The sequence below is a fragment of the Mirounga leonina genome, unplaced genomic scaffold (assembly GCF_011800145.1).
Source record: "Mirounga leonina isolate KUSES-001 unplaced genomic scaffold, KU_Mleo_1.0 Mir_125, whole genome shotgun sequence".
Taxonomy (NCBI): domain Eukaryota; kingdom Metazoa; phylum Chordata; class Mammalia; order Carnivora; family Phocidae; genus Mirounga; species Mirounga leonina.
This window is the reverse complement of record NW_023270305.1, coordinates 8,164,349-8,185,673: the sequence shown is the minus strand read 5'-3', so window position 1 is coordinate 8,185,673 and position 21,325 is coordinate 8,164,349. Positions and strand designations below refer to the sequence as shown.

Genomic DNA, 21,325 nt, shown 5'->3' with positions numbered 1-21,325 from the left:
AGAATCTGTGAGGCTTTTTTTTTTTCCTTTTACTGAGAGCCCACAGCAAAACTTGGTTACTTGGCTGGCGAAAGGAATGCAGGGCGAGCAGCGAGATGAAACCTCGCCGCAGGCACTGCTGGCGGGAGCGGGAAGGCAGAGCCCGGGGTCCCCTCGCCTGGGGCCGGGGTCAGGCCTGCCGGGTCAGGAGGAGAGCGCAGGGCCGGCGGGCTGCAGCCGGGGGGGTTCGCAGGCCAGGGCACAAGTCTCGGGAGAGACGGAGCGCGGCCAGGAGGCGCCCGGCCGAGCCCACCCAGACGAGGCCCGGCGGGGGCCTCCGCGGGCCGGGCTCCGGGCACCGCGCCGCCGCCGGCTCGCCCCAGACATTCCGTTTCTGCCGCCGGAATGCGCGGACAGGCTCCCGCGGGCCCCGGGCTCCGAGCCCGGCGGCTCCTCCAGCGCTCCGGCGGGGGGCGGGGCCGCGGGGCGGGGCCGCGGGGTGGGCGGGGCGCGGGGCGGCGGGACCTTTAAATTGGCCTCCTCGGCGCCGGGCTCAGGCGCTCGGCTGCTGGAGCGAGCGAGCCTTCGACGACGACACCTGCAGGAGTGCGGAGCCCGCCATGCCGCGCCACCTCTCGGGACTGCTCCTGCTGCTGTGGCCGCTGCTGCTGCTGCCGCCGCCGGCCCCTGCCGCCCCCGGCCCCCTGGCCCGCCCGGGCGTGCGGAGGCTGGGGGCTCGGGGCCCAGGGGGCAGCCCCGGGCGCCGCCCTGCTCCGGCCGCCCCCACCGGCGCGCCCTATTCCAGGGCCAGCCAGCGCGGCGGGGCCCGCGGCGCAGGTACCGGGCCGGGATGGGGACCCCCGCCTGGGAGGGACGCGAGCGGGCACCAGGGAGGGACGGCCGGCAGGAGGGAGGTGGGGAGGGTCGGGAAGGAGGGATGGGTGGTAGGGAAAGCGGAGCATCGAACAGGAGAAGCCCCGTGCAGCCGCCAAGTGTTCGTCCGTCCCAGCCCGAGCCAGACTGTGGTGCAGGAGAAAGAATCCCCTCCCCGATGAGTCCTGTGAGGAAACGGGTCCAGACAAGGGAAGGGAGATGCCTAAAGTCACTCATAGTCAGGACTAGAATTTGGGTCGCCTGAAGCTCAAACTCCAGCCACTTCCCTCTGCAATTTGGGCCTGGAGGATGGGGCAGCGTGGGAACGCCGGCCGCCTCCCGGCGCTCTGTGCCGGCCCTACCTTTCGGTGCAGCTGAACAAACCCTTCCTGAGATTCTGCCTTTAGTTGTCTGGAAATCACTTCATCTTTAGCCCCAGATCAGTGTGTGACCTTCCCTCCCCTGGCCACAGCCTTCAAGCTGTCTCAGTCCAATCTAGGATCTGGATCAGAATTGGGACTGGAATTCACACGAGGGAGTGGGGGTGGGAGGCCAAGAAGGACACCTGAGGGGCCCCTGGATGGCCCCAGATCTCTCTTGTAACCGTCCTGGTCTCCACCTCCTCCTCTGCCCCTGACCAGGTGTTCTGCTTGAACTGACTGGGTCCCAATCCCAACCTGTACTCTCTTAGATCCTCAAACACCCAAGACACTGGGTCTTTGGTGAACAATTTTCCATTCCCCTTTTTGGTCTATAGTTGGTTCCTCTCGCAGAGATTCCTAGAGTAGCAGAGCTTGAAGATCACCTGACACAACCCCGAAAAGAATATAACCTGAGGCTTATCAAATGACCCAGCAAATCAGTGTCAGAGCTCAGAATAGAACTCAGGGCTCCAAAATCCACACAAGGATCTTTCCACTGCTACAATCTACCAACCTCTTAAAATGGGCTTACATAAAATGTAAAGTTTCAGTCTTGCTGAAGAGAGGCGGCACCAAACCATTTTCTGGGTCTCCAGTCTCATTCATGCCTCAGGTTGTTTCGTCTATCCCCTTTTGCACCTTTCTCGATAATGCTGAGAAAGAGCACAAAGGATTCTTTCCTGCACCAGCCCCAATGGGCTGGATTTGAAGTGGTGACAGCATTGTCTTTGAGCCAGGGCGTACCAGGGTTCTCAATGGTTAAATTCAGCTGGTAGCCTACTTTGCTCCAGGCTGGGAGGAGGGTGGGGGTGTAGGGAAGTCTATCTTTTAAAAAGTAACCTTGCCTCTGATCCTGACCTACCTCTCTTGGGGATGGGACTGGACAGGGAGGAGGGATTCTGCATGGGATGTTCATGTTCCCCCAAAGCAGCACTGGCCCTGCATTACTTGTATTCCAAACTGATCTTGAATGATAATCCTTTAATAAACAACACATTTCACCCTTTCCCAAATTCCCTCCTTTTTGCAACCAGAAATTGCTACGCTTTGCTATGGGCTTTTATTTCTAGCAGGACTATCAAAAATCAGCAAAATTGTAAGTATGGAAATCTTTTAGGAAATTCAGATTCTCACTTTCTTGGTTTCTGAGACTCAAAGTGCTGCTATCTAGAAAAGGGGAGTGAGATTCAAAAACAGTGATGTTGCAGAGGGGGTCCAAAGCGGGGGGGGGGGGTAACCAGATGCTCACGGAATTTCCTGCCATCCGAGTTGAGCCTCTGTATTAGTTTTCTATTGCTGCTGTAACAAATTAGTACAAACTCAGTGACTTACAAACAGTACACACTTATTATCTAAGAGTTCTGTAGACCAGAAGTCCAACACTAGTCTCAAAGGGCTAAAATTGTGTCAGCAGGGCTGCGTTCCTTTGGGAAAGATCTAGGGGAGACTGTTTCCCTGCCCAGTTCAGCATGTAGAGGTTACCTTCACTCCTTGACTCATGGCCTTTTCCCTATTTTCAAAGCCACCAAAGGCAGGTTGGGTCCTTCTCACATCTCATCACTGTGATCTCCTCTCCTGCCTCTCTCTTTTCCACTTTTAGGGGCCTCTGTAATTACATTGGACCCACCCCAATAATCCAGGATAAACTCCTCATCTCAAAATCATTAACTTAATCCATCTGCAAAGTCTTTTTTTTTTTTTTGTCATATAAAGTAACATACTTACAGGTTCCAGGGATTAGGAGATAGATATTTTTGGGGGTGAGAGGGCTTTATTCTGCCCACCACACCCCGCTGTAACCTCCCATAAAGGATTCCATGTGAGAAGGAAGGAATCATGGACATTTACCATAAGAACATAACCTTGACATTAGGACAAGATTTGGGTGTTAATGAAATCATTGTCAAATATGGGTTTCATATCACCATGTATTTTTCCTTTTATTCCAATTATGTAAAATACCTACATCTATGTCCAGGAAGGATTTTCAATAGGATTCTTCTTCCTTGCCCCTGATGCATGGTAATCAAGGGATGAAATGAAATTCGGGAGTTGTTTAAAAAAAAAAAAAGACTTGATTCCTTTTGACTTAACTAAATACATGACATATAGCATATTTCAGGGAGGTGGCTCAAAGTCAACAAGCAGGATGTTTACTAGGTCCGTGAGATAATATTGATTTTTTTTGTGGTGGAAAATATTACCTCAGAGAGAGGCAGCCATTCAGTGAAAAGCCCCTTTAGGCTGGGAGTCAGGAAAATTGGAGTCCCATCCATGACCTGCTATTTTTGGCTCACACACCTTCCAAAACCTCAGGCTTCTCACCTGTAAAATGGGTATAAGAACAACTCTGCACCTCTGACTTCACGGGGTTGTTTTGTGCTCTATGATCTCTAAAACGTTATTGAAAGTAAGGTATGATTTATTTTCTTAATTGAATACCTCCAGGAAGCAGGATAAAACCAAGAGAGCATGAGCCAGGAGGAGGGGCAGAGGGAGAGGGGAAAGTAGGCCCCCCCCCAACCCTCAGCAGGAACCTGATGCAGGGCTCTATCCCAGGACCCCGGGATCATGAAGGCAAACCCTTAAGCGACTGAGCCACCCAGGAACCCCAAAGATGTGTGGTATTATTACTAAGTGCTTGGTACTTTTTTTTTTTTTTAAGATTAATTAATTTATTTGAGAGAGAGAGAGTGAGAGAGGGAGGGACAGAGGGAGAGGGAGAGAGAATCTCAAGCAGACTCTGCGGTGAGCATGGAGCCAACGTGGGACTTGATCTCACCCCTGAGATTGTGACCTGAGCCGAAACCAAGAGTCAGAGTCTTAACCAACCTACTGTGCCACCCAGGGGCCCTGGTGCTTGGTACTTTTGAGTAGGAAAGATACAAGCTTCTTTGCTTTTGTAGCCCCAGGGCTAAATACATGGTAGGTCCTCACAAAAGTATTTGGTGAATGAAAAAAATGAAAGGGGTGACTGCGAGAGTTTGGTGGAGGTGGAGGGTAGATACCAGTGGACATCTCTGCTCCTGAAAACCAGGCACACGGACAGAATTGGAAGCACAACAGATGTAGATCAGATTCTCATTCCTCTTCTCACTTTTAAGTATCTCAGGCTCTCGGGGCCCCAAAGTTCACTAAACCTGTTGAATGATGAGAAGGAAGGAGCACTTAGGGCTACTCTGCGTGCGGTTTTTACCCCATTGGTGAGGGAGTAGAAGAAGGAAGCTTCCAGAAAAGCACCAGTGTGCTTGCCTCGAACTCTGCCATTGCCTGAGGTGTCTGTGAAGCCTGGGCAGGGCACCGAGGCTGTCCCGAGTTTACTTTTCACCCTGTTCAGGGCCACTGTCCCATTGCCACTGTTCCATTGTCCCATGGCTGAGGTGCCCGAGAAAGGTCTGGAAACCATTCATTCCTGGGAGTCAAGAGGAACCTTGGGAGCAATACCTGAAGCAGAGGAATGAGGTTCTAGGTGAAAGTTTGAGGTTCAGCCAGCCCGTAGGTGAGATATTTGGAGAAACTTCACCCCTCTATGTGAATTCTCACTAGGGAATTCGGAAGGACCTTAGTGCTTTCAGCATCTAAAGGGAGGATGGTCTTGGGGGAAGATAGCAGACAGGGGCCCTCCAACCCCAGGGCTCTCTGGGTGTGAGGATTGCCCCATTTCTGATTGGGCTCCCATCCTTGCTCAGCCGTGCCCATTCCCCACACCCTACTTTGCAGGTGTTTGCAAGAGCAGGCCCTTGGATTTGGTGTTTATCATCGATAGTTCTCGCAGTGTGCGGCCCCTGGAGTTCACCAAGGTGAAAACCTTTGTCTCCCAGATAATTGACACTCTGGACATTGGGGCGGTGGACACACAGGTGGCAGTGGTGAACTATGCCAGCACTGTGAAGATTGAGTTCCACCTCCAGACCTACTCAGATAAGCAGTCCCTGAAACGGGCCGTGGCCCGGATCACCCCCTTGTCAACAGGCACCATGTCAGGCCTGGCTATCCAGACAGCGATGGATGAGGCCTTCACAGTGGAGGCAGGTGCTCGGGGGCCCACTTCCAACATCCCTAAGGTGGCCATCATCGTGACAGACGGGAGGCCCCAGGACCAGGTGAATGATGTGGCGGCTCGGGCCCGGGCATCTGGTATTGAGCTCTATGCCGTGGGTGTGGACCGGGCCGACATGGAGTCCCTCAAGATGATTGCCAGTGAGCCCCTAGATGAGCACGTTTTCTACGTGGAGACCTACGGGGTCATTGAGAAACTTTCCTCTAGATTCCAGGAGACCTTTTGTGGTAAGTCTTTGCTCCCAACTAGAATATTCAGATATTGTATATCCAAAGAAAGAGAGTTATTCTTTTTTTTTGTAGAAACTTTATGGAAAACTGAAATATAAGCAGTGCTTTTCTTGAGTTTTTTACCAACTTAAACACACTTTGTTGGTTTAGGAATATAGAGTTGCTTTATATATAACTTGGTTTGCTCATAAAAATCTTCATGTTTGCATTAGAAATGTGAAGGTCTGGAAATATCCTGCTGGATAAATGATCCTGCTGTTCCCTGATGGGGTCAGAAAAAAACAAAACAAAACCAAAAGCCACCTCAAGACACCTCTTTTCTCCCATCTGCCCACAACTCCATTTTTCCCAGATATTTTCTTTAGCTTTACCATCTCTGGCTTTAACAGAACTCTGTTTGTTTTCCTGCAGAAGACGGGCAGCAGCATCTGTCTGCCCATGGAAGGATCCGGGGGCTTTCCAGTGTAACTGTCAGTCAGCGTTTTGCTTATTCTCTAGATCCTCTAGTTTTCAGGTTCTGCTCTTTCTCTGATTATTCTTTGTGGAGGGACAGGATTAAGAACGGGGGGAGGGATTGGGATTTCAGTTCACTTGTGAGATAGCAAGAAGCAGATTAAAAAAAAAAAAAGATTGTTACTGTCCTGTCTTTTTTCGTTTAGGATAGAGTTTGAATATGAGCATGCTAATTTAATTGGAATTTGTAGCATGAATCAGTCAAATCCATGAATATGAATCCATTTAAGGCGGGGCTTTATTCTTAGTCACTGATCAGAATTATGAATACGTAAGACTCATACTTTTTTAAGTTTGTTTTTTTTAAATATTTTTGCTTATTTATTTGACAGAGAGAGAGACAGCGAGAGAGGGAACAAGAGCAGGGGGAGTGGGAGAGGGAGAAGCAGGCTTCCCGCTGAGCAGGGAGCCGGATGTGGGGCTCGACCCCAGGACTCTGGGATCATGACCTGAGTCGAAGGCAGATGCTTAATGACTGAGCCACCCAGGCACCCCCCCCTTTTTTTTTTTTTAAAGATTTTATTTATTTATTTGAGAGAGAGAGTGCGCGAGCAAGCACAAGCTGGGGTGGGGGTGGTGGAGGGGCAGAGGGAGGAGCAGACTCCCTGCTGGGCAGGGAGCCTGATGCAGGACTTGATCTCAGGACCCTGGGATCGTGACCTGAGCCAAAGGCAGATGCTTAACTGACTGAGCCACCTAGGTGCCCAAGTTTCTTTTTTTCTTTGTATCCATCTATCTATGTTCTGTCTTTCTATCTACCCATATTCATGCTTTATTATTTTTTTTAATCATTTAGAGATATAATCTTTCAAAGCCCTCTGTGGAATTATCCAAACAGGTGTGGACAAATTTTTAGTTCAGGTGAATTTTAAAATGTAGATACTTTTTGCTGTGTAACCTATTCCCCACCTCTTTATTCGATATGCATTAATTGATCACTGATGATACAAAGATAAAGGTATTCCCTCCCTCCTGTCAAGCAATAGTCTGGAGGTGGTGACGAGAAACAAGTGAATCAGTAATTACAATTGCGAATTTCAAGGCGACTTTACATTGAAATTAATGTGGAACTCGGCAGTCACCCCAGTTTGTCAGGAAATGGGAGATGAAGTCTTGGTCTGGAGCAAAGTTTGGCCTCAACTCAGCCAGACCTGGCTGGTGGCCCCTTGTCTTTCCTATCCCAGGACACTGGGCCTTCACAAGCTGTCCTTGGCTTTGGTGGCATCTACTTGGCATTCATTGGTTTCTCAAAAGAACATGGCTTTCTTTCTCCCAGGAAAACCCCCTGTGCTTGTGGGTGAGAGCTTTTCCATAAAGACGTTGGTCTGTGGCAGAGTTGGTCTCAAAGCTAGCACCTGGGGTTGGGCTTGAAGGCCATAAAGTAGCAAGTGGTGAGTGGCAATCTTTTCCTTCTGGTACAAAAGACCTGCTTGTTCTGGGGGAAAAATGTCCTCTCTGTGGAAAAAAGACTGAGGGGCAGCTTGTTGTAGTCAATGGGTTGGAAAGATCATTCCATGAAAAGGCCCTTCTTGGGAAAATATTAGCCTTGACCTGTTGCCAGAGCAGTCGGGGCTGGGTTACCTGCCCAGGGGTGCCAGCCTCCTCCAACAGGCCTCCTTGGTTTCTCAGAAATAACTAAATTCATTGATTCTTCTTTCAAAACATGTCACTAGGAAAAAAAATCCAACAAGATATAAACACCTCCAGGAGTGAAAAGACGGGGATGCGGCTTAGCTGACGTGATCTCGTTTATTCTGTTCTTCTTTTCTTTTTACCTGCTTGCATCCATCCTGTGAGTCCATTCTCCTTGCAGATACCAGAGGCCCTGAAGTTGCGTTAGTGTACGTTTAGGCTCACGCACCCATGCTGCTCATTCAGAAGGCAGTTACCTGCCTTGCCCTCCACCATTTGCATGTTCAAATATGTATTGCCGTCCAAGAGTGAATGAGTTCCAGGCCGAGAGACATGCCTGTGTGTGAATTCTTTTTTGACACAGACTATAGAGCTCTTGGAAAGCAGATTCTGGCTGCAACAGGACAACTAGCTCATAGACCTTCCAGGGGTACATTGTAGTTCTCCCCGTTTCTTGCAGTTGGGAAGTAAAAGGTCTTTTTCCTGGGCCAGGTGGATACATTGAATAAAATATCAAGTTGTCTGACCCACGTAAGTGTTTGGCTTCAGCTCCAAGTTCAAAATTTCCTTTCTCTTTGAGAAAGTTGAAATGAAATTTGTAATTTTAAATTAGTATCATAATTCGTGTAAGAGTGGTATTTCCAATAAGGTAGAGGCAGAAAACAAATAGTTTTTATAGCGAACCTCATTGAAGAGGAACCAGAGGGTGGTGTCTTTTTGACAGGGAAGGAAGTATCTGGAATGTTTCTTATGTGTCGATACTGACGATTTTACACCTGCGGTGTGCAGCTCCAGACCCGTGTGCCCTTGGCACACACCAGTGTCAGCACGTGTGTGTCAGTGATGGGGAAGGCAAGCACCACTGTGAGTGTAGCCAAGGATACTCCTTGAACGCCGATATGAAGACATGTTCAGGTGAGGCCTGCTTTGGGGAGGGTGCGTGACTGGGACTTAGCCGGGGACCTACTCTGCAGGTTCGGGACTGGCCTTATGCTTTTCTCCTGACCGCCTTTTGGGTGGTTCACGGTTGCTTGTCAATGTTTTTCCTCTAAAATTGTTGGAGAAAAGTGAGGTAATACATAAATCAGCTTCTTTATAGTACCTATAATTAGTTTTCGAGAAAAGGGTTAGTAGGGAAATGGATTAGTCAGGAAGGGGGCCAGAACTCTTGGTCCTTTTGAGGATTTTGGCACTTTTCCTGGATTTTACTTAATTAAATACAAGCTGCCCCTTTGTCTCTGTGACCAGAACCGCTCACTGAATTTGGACACAGAAGAAAGTTTAGAGAGGGTCTCATGCATCTGGTATATGGATACTCACATGCAATCAATAAAGATGGGAACTAGGTCCATTTTTTTTTTTTTAATCCTCGAAAAAAGTTTTTGAGAGGAAGGAAACTTAGAGATCATTTAATTCAACTTGCTCATTTTGTAGATGATGAACTTGAGACCCAGGCAAGGAAGAAGACTTACCCATGTCATGGGGTCTGTTAGTGAAAGAGCCAGCACAGAAATCGGTTCCCAACCTCCTGTCCCGTGGCCTTTCTCTTATGCCAAACAGTCCCCGTTTCAGTGTGTGTGTGTGTGTGTTTGTGTGTGTGTGTGTGTGTCATGGCTCATAATTAATTTACCACGTTTTCCTTGTGTTTACATTTGTCCTGATGGTCTTTTGATAGCTATCGATAAGTGTGCTCTGAACACTCATAGATGTGAACACATCTGTGTGAACGACAGAACTGGTTCTTACCATTGTGAGTGCTACGAAGGTTATACCCTGAACGAAGACAAGAAGACGTGTTCAGGTAAGTGGAGGAGAAGGCTCTCCTTTAGCTACCTCCCCTTCTGCATACCTCCTTAGCCAGTGTTGGAGGGGTAGGTCACACTGACAAGGCCCTTGGTTGGTTTTTCTCTCTTGGGCCTTTCCCATTTCTGAGTCGTATTAGAAAAGTCCAAAGTTGCAGCAGGTGTGTATGTCTCATGGCCCCCATGTGTGAGTGTGTTGTTCATTTCCTTCTCAGTAGCCAGCCCTGGTGGTGCTTTCCAAATGCTAAAGACAGTTTAGTAAGTTAAAATCAAAGAACGCTCCACAACATACTTATTACCTACAACGGGATAAACAGTTCCTTCATAGTGGAGAGACCTGGCAGACAGCACTTCAACCAAGTGATCAGAGGGAACTCCACCAGTAATGACCCACAGTGACATCATGCACCTCCTGATGCGATGTCCTGAGGGCACAGGAGCACCTCTGTTGTCTTCGTTAAGAATTCAGCATCATGAGGAAACTTCAAACGAACCCAACCTGGGAGGTATTCTACAAAGTAATTTTCCAGGGCTTTTTAAAGCTGTCAAGCTCATGAAAGACAAAGATGGAGGAAATGTCCCAGAGAGGAGGGGACTAAGGACATGAGACAATGAAGTGCAATGTGGATCCTGGACCAGAAAAAGGGCATTAATGGTAGAACAAATGGCAAAATTTTACTAAGATCTGTGGATTAGTTAATAGCATTGTGTCAGTGTTAATTTCCCGGTTTTGATAATTGTGCTATGGTTATATGGGATGTTAACATTTGGGGAAATGGGGTGAAGTACAGCACTTTTTGTACTATTTTTGGAACTCTTCCATACGCCTGCAATGATTTCAAAATGAAAAGTTTAAAGACCAAAAAAAAAAAATTATGTCTGTTTAGAGAAAAGTGCATTGAGTGACAGTTTAGGTCTTGAGTTCTGATGCTGCTCTGAGTCAGCTGGTCTCCTTTGGATTCAGCTTCTTCACTTAGAACAGGGGAGGGCTGAATCACAGTTTCATCAAACTCAAATTCGATGTCTTTCTGAATCTAGTGTAATTAGCCACATAATTGTTGGTATCCCTCTGATTCAGCGTAAATACAATAAACCTAAAAGGAATGCTTTAGTATTTATTTGTTTGTTTATTTATTTAGTGTTTATGAGATACTTAGATTATAAAAACTCAGTTTGGATGATTTTGAAAAAGCAGTTGGGGAAAAAAGAAGAATAAGGACTGTGTCTGGGATTTTGCTAAACTCCGCTTTTAGTACGAGCTTACAGTACGGATGGCTGTGGAAGGTTTCCAATAGGTTTGCCTCTCATATATTTCTAGCCGCAGGTAAGAAGATTTCTATATATGGGTAATAAAAGACTTCTCCACTTTTAATGTCTTTTCTCCTGGACTTTTTTTGGCAGCTCAAGACCAATGTGCCTTTGGTACACATGGCTGTCAGCACATTTGTGTGAATGACAGAGATGGGTCCCATCACTGTGAATGCTATGAGGGTTATACTCTGAATGCAGATAATAAAACGTGTTCAGGTAAGGTCCACTCAACAAATTCTTTCCTAGCTGGCTCTTTCTATGGCAGTGAAACCAACTTGCAATTCACACAGTGAGAGGTTCTTAAAGATACTTTAAGGAATCAGGCTCTAGACCTTCTTTTTTTTTTTTTTTTTTAAAGATTTTATTTATTTATTTGATAGAGACACAGCGAGAGAGGGAACACAAGCAGGGGGAGTGGGAGAGGGAGAAGCAGGCTTCCTGCTGAGCAGGGAGCCCGATGTGGGGCTCGATCCCAGGACCCTGGGATCATGACCTGAGCCGAAGGCAGACGCTTAACAACTGAGGCACCCAGGCGCCCCAGGCTCTAGACCTTCTATCCTGCTTATAGACCAAGGCACACATTGCTCAGACAGCAGTGAGCTCACTTGATTTTGTGAATATAGCTCATTTCAGAAACGGGTAGGGAGTGAGGGATATGAGAAAAGCTAATTAAATATAAGATCCTTATCCAGGAAAATTTTAGAGCTTTGTACACTGGGGACTTGTAAAGCAAATGGGAACTTTAGAGGAAATCAGTTGGACAGTAACTGTTTGGTGTGATAGGCTGGACTGATCTTTTTCCAATTAAAACTTGCCCTGGAACTTTTCTGTAGCGTTAATCTTAAAGCTGGATCATTTTAGTAAAGGAGACTTTGTCAATGACTGAATTAGACCCACACAGATCTTCCAGTAAATTTGAAGTAAGTTGTTCCCTGACGGTTTCTAGATGATCAGTCTTCTGTGAATCTGAGCCTTATGACTTGGCGAATCCTCATTAATTTGATTTAAACTCACTGGCAGAACAGGATGGCATTTATAAAATAAAAACACTCCTGAGAGAAATTCCTGCCTCTAAAGGTGATGTTTAATTTTGGCCTATTCAAACTTTTTTTTAATAGATTTTTATGTATATGCTCCTGTCCCTTGAGAAGAGATATTATGTGACCTTTTCAAGAGAGACTAAGGGAAATGGCACATGACCAATTCCCTTTAAAAAAAAAAAAAAGGAATCAATTAAAGAGGACTGAGCACCTATTTTGTTCCCAGGACTGTGCAAAGCCCTGTGGGGATGTAAAGAAGCACATTTTCTGCCTCTGAGCAATTTGCAGGCTGGGCCCAAAGAGAACCAACACCCTGAGAAAGCAGAGACTAGCCAGGGAGAGGGACAGACAGTAATGGAGGGCTATGGAAGTCTGGGGAAGGGCACAGAGCGTGTAGGGCAGCAGGTGGGCCTCGAGGATGGTGGAGGTTTAGATGGAGGACAGCAGAGCCAGATGGCCAAGGGGAGCAGCTTGTGTTGGTTTGTTCTGGGGGTAGGACTAAGTCAGTTGGGGTGGAGAGACCTCAGGGCTGCACTTCTCAAACTGGTTATAGGTATCCCACTTGGTACCTTAAGCAGCCAGGGACATTGAAGACCTTGAAAAAGGAAACTACAACAAATTTACATTTAAACTAATAGATATTGTGGAATAAAGTGGAACATTTAAAAAAAAAAAGTCAAAGAAAATGTTCAGTTAAGGCAGATTGCTCCAGGCCATACTCCCAGGTCACCATAGCCAACGTTCTTCAGTGCCTACTGTATGCAGTACATGGTCCTAGGCATTTCAGACACAGTCACACATTTATTGTTGCTCACAGCAACTTTATGAGGAAGCTGAGGCCCAGACAGGTTAAGTAACTTGCCCACGGTCACACAGCTAGTGAGTTGCAGAGCGAGGATTTGAACCCAGGCACTTGCTCTGTTGTGGTTACACATGCTGTCACATGTCAGGCCATCATGTTTCAAGGTTGTACAGCACAGGATAGCAAAGGTAGAAGAGCAAGACCAGATGGCAGAAAGTTAGAGGGTCAGAAAAAAATATATTTATGGAGCCCAATGCGGAGCGGTATTTATATATTTTAAAGTAATGATGGATACTGTTCTGAAGCTGAGGTACATAACATGGGTCACATTCCCTCTAATAGCCTGCTTTTTCCCCTGCTGGGCAGTAGCAAGGCTTGTAGATCAAAGGTGGAGCCCCAGATCGGGGGCTGGGGGTGGAGGCGCGATCAGCTGCTGGAGTAGCTGCTAGGCTGGGGGAGGGAGAGGGAAAGGGACAAAATCTCAAGCAGACTCCACGCTGAGTGCAGAGCCCAACGTGGAGCTGCATCCCATGACCCTGAGATTATGACCTGAGCCAAAACCAACAGTTAGACGCTCAACTGACTGAGCTACCCGGGTGCCCCCTATTATTTGGCATTTTGCTGGAAAAATCTTAAGTAATGAAGGGGACTATCAGTGTTAAAGTTAAAAAGACACTCTATGGATAAATTATGTAGAGACTTGCATTTCACTCAAAGCTCTTTTATAGGCAATAGTGAGCCATAGAAGTTTCCTGAGTGTGGAGGGACACTGAAGAGTTAGAGGGGGACAGACAAACGCGGTTGGTCCGTGGGATGGTGGAGGAAGAAACTGTGTCTCCCGGGAAGACTTTCTGGGTTTATTAAAGGAGATCTGCTGTTTTTATTTATCCTGGGCCAGTCTAGATATGGGATGAGATGAGCATAGCACTTTGCTCTCCACTCAAATTTGGGCCAACTGTCTTCCTCCTTGTAATGTACTTACTGTGACAGATAATAAATGCTCCACTATCCAAACCTACACCTCTCCTCACCATCGTCACTAGTATCACTATCTCTGTGCGTATGTGCGTGTAGGCTGGTGCTTTCTGTCCCACTCTGCCCACCATCAAGGGCAGCCCCTTGGTCAACACAGCGTCAACTTCATGTGCAGCATCAGACTTAGCTCCATGTGCACGTGGGTCACTAATTATTTTTGGTGATGGTGAAGATGATCCATGTGTAGCTGGAGATGTTGGAGGCACTAACAGGCATCCGGAGAGGCCGAAGGTAAGTTCTGGAATATAATCAAGACTCAGTGCAGCCCCAGTCCTGCAGGCAGGAAGAAAAGAGGAGGCACCCCCAGATATCTGCGAGAAATGAGAAGGAAAAGGGGGGGAGGCAGTAAAAGGTGGGGCTGGAGGGATGTGAGATGTAGGAAAGGAAAACGGGCTTTCTCCTGAAAGGTGGGAGCGGTGTTGCTGACCGCGGAAGGGTCCATTCTCAGCACCTGTTGAGACCAGACTGAAGCTTTTCTCTCCCATAAATCTGTGTTTCCTTTGTCACTGTAACCTGGGACGGTTTTCTTTCCTGCCCCACTCCTGGGCAGTTCGCAGCAAGTGTGCTCTGGGCTCGCATGGTTGCCAGCACCTTTGTGTGGACGACGGGGCCGCGGCCTACCACTGCGATTGTTACGCGGGCTACACCCTGAATGAAGACAAGAAGACGTGTTCAGGTAAAGACTGTCTCTTCGAGCCCATTTTGTTTGGAAGGGTCATCTTCTAGGAGCAAGTTTTCCTCTTTAAGTCTGAAGCACAGTTCTGAGTGGTCCTCCTGGTCCGAGGCCTCTGGAGGTTCCCAGCTGTCTTCACGATGAAGCAAGTCTCCCCCCAGCCATTCTTCCCCCAGGATTCCTTCGTCTCTCTTTGTTTTTCTTTCTAATTACAGTCTCTTCCTAAGTTGGATTTTTGGTTGTTGTTGTAGTGACGGTAAGATACACATAACATCTGATTTTGCCCTTTGACCATCTTTAAGCGTCTAGTTCAGCGGTGTTAAGTGCATTCCTATAGTTGTGCAACCGTCCCACTCCCCATCTGCAGAACTTTATCATCCCAGACTGAAGCTCTGTACCCCTTCCCTTCTGTCCCTGCCCCTGGTCACCTCTCTTCTTCACCCGGTCACCCCCTTTGCCCCCGGATTCACTGCTTCCACATCCTCTGCTCCACCACGTGGACACCTGGATACTCCAGGAACATGCCCTGCCCGTTTCCACCCTTGGCTGGGACCCCCTTCCTTCACCACTTTCGCTTGTCAAAATCCAAGAACCACACCCTTGCCAACATTTGGTTTTGTTGGATTAAGTGTTTGCCAATCTATCAGAGGCAAAAAAGCGTCTCCCTCTGGTCTTTATTTTTTTATTTCCTGGCTACTTCCTGTATTTATTGGTCATTTGAGGTTTTTATTGGGAAAGGCTGTGTATACCCTTACTTTTCGCTTGGGTTATTTGTATTTTTCTTACGGATACAAAGGAACTCTTCGCATTTCTGGATAGAAAGTCTTTGTTGTTTTATGTGTGGCAAATATCTTCTCGTGTTTATATTTTTTGCTGAAATGATGTCTGCAACAGTATTCATGATATTTTAATTCTTGAGTTGTGCGGTAGCTTTATTAGTGTTTATTTTCATTATGCTTCATCACTTGCCTAAGTGTTCTCTAAATTGCTTTGTGTGAATCAAATACTACACAATAGTGTTGGTATGTTTGTTTCTCTAATTCCCAGGCCTAGTTCAATTTTACCCCCTCTACCAGAGTTTTTCCCTTTTCATTCCATTGAGCTCGGTCCTCTTTCAGCCCAGGACGCCTTGTGTTGGGGTTACTTGTGTGCTCCTTCAACCATTCCATCGTCCATTCGGTCAACAGAGCGCCTGCTGTGTTCTAGGCACTAGGTATATAATCGTGAACAGAACATGTATGGTCTTTGGTAACAGTCTAAGGGGAAGAGACAAGGAAATAGCAATTTATAAAGAAGAGCCGTGAGAAAAGAATAGGGTCCTGAGACCATGGGGGTTGGGGGACCTACTTCAGATTGGGAGGGTCTCTCTGAGGAAGTGACATCTGAGACCCGAGGATCAGCGGTAGTTAGGTTGGGATTGGGGTGCTGGTGGAAGGAGGGAGAGTGATGCCAAGGCCCACGTGGTGGCTTTAGGGGGAGAGGCGGGGAGAGGCAGCCAGCGTGAGGGAAGTACCCCCAGCCAGGGAAGTGTGGTGTCACTTTGGAGACGGAGGCAGGGGCCGAGTCATGCTGGCCTTCTGGGGTGAGGGGACGGAGTTTATATTTTGTTCTACGGAAAATGGGAAGTCACTGGAGAGTTTTAAGGAGCGGAGCGGCATGATCCTGCTGCTATGTGGATCGGAGGGGACGAAGAGCAGAGGGCCGGGACCAGCCCGAGGCTGTTGCAGTGGTCCCAGGTTGGGTGAGGAGGGTGGCAGTGGTGACAGAAGCAAGCTGATTCCAGATACCTTTCTGAGGCAGAATGACCAGGATTTGGTGGTAAACGGGATGTGGGGAACAGGGCAGGAGAGGAATGAGGGTAACTTTCCTATTTCAGACTTGAGCCTGAAGTCTGAAATCTTCGTTGAGGTGAGGAAGACTGAGAGTGAAGCAGATTTGGGGAGAAAAGTCAGAGTTTGAGACTTGTGTGTTTATGCTCCTGTAGACAGTAAACTCCAACCCCTGAGGGTAGTAGATGTTGTCTGTATTCCTAGCATCTTCCATAGCACCTGACACTCAGTAGATACTTCTTCAGCTGAAGTAAAGTATGGATCTGCTTCTTGGGGAGGGTGAGGATAATAGGGAATAGCTTGTAGAATTTGAATATGTCAGGGTACTGTTACCCTATCTAGGGGTTTAATCCTCAAAAAAATCAGTCTTGGGCATTATTTCTTCTCCTGGAAGACGGGGATTCCAGCCTCATTTATGATGGGTTAGGTCCTGACCTCATTTGCCTAGCCATTTACTTCTCTGCTCAGCAAGTATTCATGGAGCTACTCTTATATATCTAGTACTCCGTCAGGCCTTGAGGAAGGAACTGGAGACATATCAATGTTTTGTAGTTTGTAGTGTACAAGTCTTGCACTTCTTTTGTTAAATGTAATCTTAAATATTTTATTCTTTTTGATGCTATTGTGAATGGGTCCATCTCTCATCTTTCAATTGTGCTGCATCCCAGTTTTAAAATTTTCTGGGAGTGTTTTAAATAGACTATCCTACTGAGCCCTTGCCCTCACAGAACTTATAGTTCATCAGGCAAGATACACTGGAAAAGCATCTTGAGTGCCAATTATATGCTCTGTATAGGGATGATGGGCATGTACTTAATTTCAGGAGATACTTTCTGGCTTACTGACTGACTGATTTGGGCTGGCTGTCCCCGAAAGTTAAGAGGATTTGGACAGGTAGATAGATTATATTTATGGTCATGTTAGCTCTATATCCTATCTTTGTAGAATGTGGGAGAAAACATAGGAGGCAAAAGACCATTCTCTGTCCTCAGGTGATGGTACTGCTCAATGGAAGATTATACATCAGTCTTCAGATCTGGGAAGTTACTCTTATTTCTATTAGGCAACTTTAGGGGCTATGATAGTGAGTAGGAATAGCTGCTTCACTGTATTTCAGAAAGAACTAGGAGTTAGCATTATCATTCTCCCAGGTTCTTTGCTTAAATGCTGACACAAACCTAAATTTTTACTTCCAAAGTATTTATGGGTAAGAACTAGAACTCTCAATTCAGACCATTCACTAGAATAACAGTCTGTATAAGAAATCAGGAATTATCTAATTTTAATTCTTGAAATATTTTGGCCAAAGAGAGAATTCGTTTCCTTATTTTCATTTCTTAATGAGGACACAGTATCATAATAAGATTAATTATCTTAGCTCTGCATTCTTGGCTTCCCCCTACATCAACTTTTTAAAAATTTACCTTATACCATAGAAAGTTTCCAATAGTTACAAAGTATAGAGAATATAATGAACTCTCAGATAATCAACACTCAGGTTTGATGATTGTAAATGTTTCCCAAAATTCAATTTCTTCTGTGACATTAATATTTCAAAGTATTTTCTCCTCTTTCTGTGTGCTCTTATATCCTTTTACCTCCTGGAAAATGCATTTAGGTAAGTCTTAAAAATGGAAGGATTGAATTACAGATTTCCTGATTTGCTATGGTTTCTAATTAGCTATAACATTTTGTGTACTGTCGTCGTCAGCCATTGAAGAAGCACGAAGACTCATCTCCACGGAAGATGCTTGTGGATGTGAAGCCGCACTGGCATTCCAGGATAGGGTCAACTCCTATCTGCAGAGACTGAATGCCAAACATATCCTTTCTGGAAGGTTTTCTGCTTTAAGCCACCCCAGGTAGTATAATTGAGCCAAAAATTTTAGGACATTCCACAGGATAAGGGCCCTATTCATTACGTTTTAAGATGAGCAATAGTAATACAGTGTTTATTTTTTTAGAGTTCTTTTAAAATGTTTTAATAGACTGTTTTGCCCATTTAATATTCACATGCTAAAAGCTGCCTATTTCTTTCTCTAGTGCTTTTCCATAGCAGTATATGCTGTGTTATTAACAGATGGAGCTATTATGCTATGATTCCTTAATATGGGCTTTCTTAGTTCAGAATCTGTAGATGGACGGAAGGAGTTAGCTGATGAGCGAGGTGATAGCTCTAGACAACTGGTCAAAAGCAGATTTCACAATGTAACATGGTACCATCTAAGGAACTTTCGAAATCAGTTCTGTAACTAAAGGAGTAATTCAGGAAAAGTACTTTTTCTTAGATCAAGTTAACAACACTGTCTCTAGGTATCTTAGAGGAGTGGTATTCAAATTGGGGGGGGGGGCGCAGAAAGTTTTACAAAAATCCATTTTGAAATCCTTAAATTGACCTACCAAAAATGCTACAGGGGGTCAGCTGGCATTCTCTGTTCCCATCTCTTACTTCATATTGCCATTCTCCTAACTTTACACAAGGAAGGCATACCTCTTATCTAACCCGAATCTTCTAAGGTGAATTTCTTGGAAAAGTAAAATCTCCAGAGAGCCAAACAAAAGGACAGTTCAACAGTTTTCTAATCAAGCTTCATAAACTCCCCCAATTTATTTCATTCATTTCATTCATTCATTCATTCATTTCATTCCCCCAGTTAAATTTTGCCTTTTATTTTTAATAATTTTATGTCAACATTTATAATTTATTTGTTGTTTGATCAATTATGTGCTCATAATAGTTGTAATGATAACTCATTCCAGATGATTAAAAAAACTATGGGCCTTATGGTCAAAGAAAATTAATTTAAAGGTAGTTTCAATATAAATGTATATGTGCTTGTTGTTTGTATAAATTTACCTCAAAGAAGTCTTGGTGATAAAGAAAAGATTTTCAAGATTCAAAGTAGAACAAAATTCTGTGGAGAAAGCAGAAAGGAAATACAAATACAAGGAAATACAAATTCCTTTATTTTAAATATTTGATTTTAAAAGACAGATAGTAGGTATCCATTCAGTATGGCATTAATATATAGGATATATTTGAAAGACTAATTTAGATCTTATTTTTTAATTAAAAATTTTTTTTTAAAGATTTATTTATTTCAGAGAGAGAGAGGGACAGCAGGAGTGGTGGGGAGGGGCAGAGGGAAATGGAGAGGGGGAGCAGACTCCCCACTGAGCGTAGAGCCCAACACAGGGCTGGATCTCAGGACCCATGAGATCATGACCCAAGAGGAAACAGAGTCAGACGCTTAACTGACTGAGCTACCCAGGCGCCCCTAGATTTTATTTATAAAAAACCAATACTTATGATATGGCAGAAATTGCATATTTTGTAACTAAAACTTATGATGAAAATTTTCATATAATTTAAATATGCACAGACATCACTTGTCAAAATTATTTTAGGGGATAGGAGCAAAAATGTTTGAAGACAACTGCTCTGTATCATCATCTCTGAAGACCACTGCTTTATAAAATGCTCTCTAAAGAATAGAATTTCTGAGTTTTAGAGTTTTGATGAGAAACAATTTCACTTTTTCTTTATTGACAATAGAATGTAATTATTTTATCTTGTATTGAAGTGTTTGAAAGTGTGTTTGTGTTTTGTGATGTCTAAAAATAAAAGGAGTTGGCCTTAACAACTAGCCACTTGATGACATTTTGGGGAAGTTGCAAGCAGATGAATATGGACAAATACATCATTGAATTACTCAGATTTTTCACCTGGAAATACAGAGGGCTTGGTGTATTTAATATTTTTGCATACTTCAATGTTCCTGCTAATAATTTGCCATTGCAAATGCTTGGATATTACTGGATAAGTAGTATGAGGATCTTCTGGAGAATCAGTATTTTTTTTAAGGAAATAATTACATTCACATCTTTAAGAGCAAACTTTAGTGTCTCTAAGCTATGACTGTGAAATGATTCATAGGAAATAGAATGAAAAGTTTAGTATTTCTTTACCAATTGAGCCATTTAATTTTTAAATGTTTATATTAATAAGATAACCATTCTTACAATGGGAACTTTTGATCTATTGATCACTCTTATTGAGAGTGTGAATTATACAAAGTATTTACACATTAAAAAGTTCATATAATTAAACTGAGGTGAATATAATTTAGAACTGTTTCTTTAACGCTTTGTTTTTGCTCAGCTTTTGTTGGAGTATTACTGAAGCTGTGATCAGGGGATTGTAACATGCATATCTAGATCAAGTGAACACTACATGAAATATTATAAGAAACCCATAACTAAAGACTTTAGTTTTGAATTAAGAGCGTTATAACTTTTTACTAAGGATAAAAAAATCCTACATTATCTTTACTGTTTCACTTTAGGATCCAATCAATAAAATTATATATTTATAAATATTGCTCTAACAAGTAACAACAAACCTAATGTCTTTTTAAAGTTTAAGCCTAACTTTTTTTCACTTACATATTTGGTATATGTATTTTTTTTTCAGCTTGAAAGCTTATAGTTTTTAGAAGAAAACAGTCCTTTAAATTGTGACTACTCGTTTTTTTTGTTTGTATTGTCTTTAGTATAATAAAAAGTTACTATATTATTGTCATGACTTTTTAAAATTTCATCTATTTTCATATTTCCTTAGACTGAATTAACAATTATTTTGAATATATGATGATTTCTTGTTAAAGGACACAGTGTTGTAACTCTTCCCATAATTTAATCGCATACTTTTAAGGTTAAAAATGTAAGTTCAGGTTAAATAGGCTTTTATCAAGGATGTTATGGGAGAGGGAATAAAACAAAATTATCTAAATTTGGATAAAATAATGAAGTACATTAATATAAGCACCTGAAATGTAAATATAACTTACAGATGTAAACCTAAAATCAGTCAAAAATCTAAAAAAGAAACTTTAAAGAGAAGAAATGAAAAATAAATACATCAAGGCAGTATATATTAAATGAAACATACATTGTCATTTCTCAACACTTTTGAAAGATGACTTAGAGCAGTATTATTTTCCAAACTTATTTTAACACAGAATCGGTAATATCTATTTTTTTTGTTTTCGGTAATATCTATTAATATGTCATGGACACATGGTGCTATAGAAGGAATAAATGACATTTTGTGTGCAAGCACTG

At 44.2% G+C, this 21,325-nt stretch overlaps 1 protein-coding gene across 1 annotated transcript; it reads left to right on the top strand.

Annotated features, from left to right (window-relative positions):
* Positions 1–490: 490 nt before the first annotated feature.
* MATN3 (matrilin 3) lies at positions 491–20,239 on the top strand. Its single transcript, XM_035000646.1, has 8 exons — positions 491–816; positions 4,995–5,561; positions 8,499–8,624; positions 9,385–9,510; positions 10,913–11,038; positions 14,250–14,375; positions 17,913–18,023; positions 19,854–20,239. Exons 1-8 carry the CDS (start codon positions 600–602, stop codon positions 19,907–19,909), a joined length of 1,455 nt encoding a protein of 484 aa, XP_034856537.1. The 5' UTR covers positions 491–599; the 3' UTR covers positions 19,910–20,239.
* Positions 20,240–21,325: the final 1,086 nt, after the last annotated feature.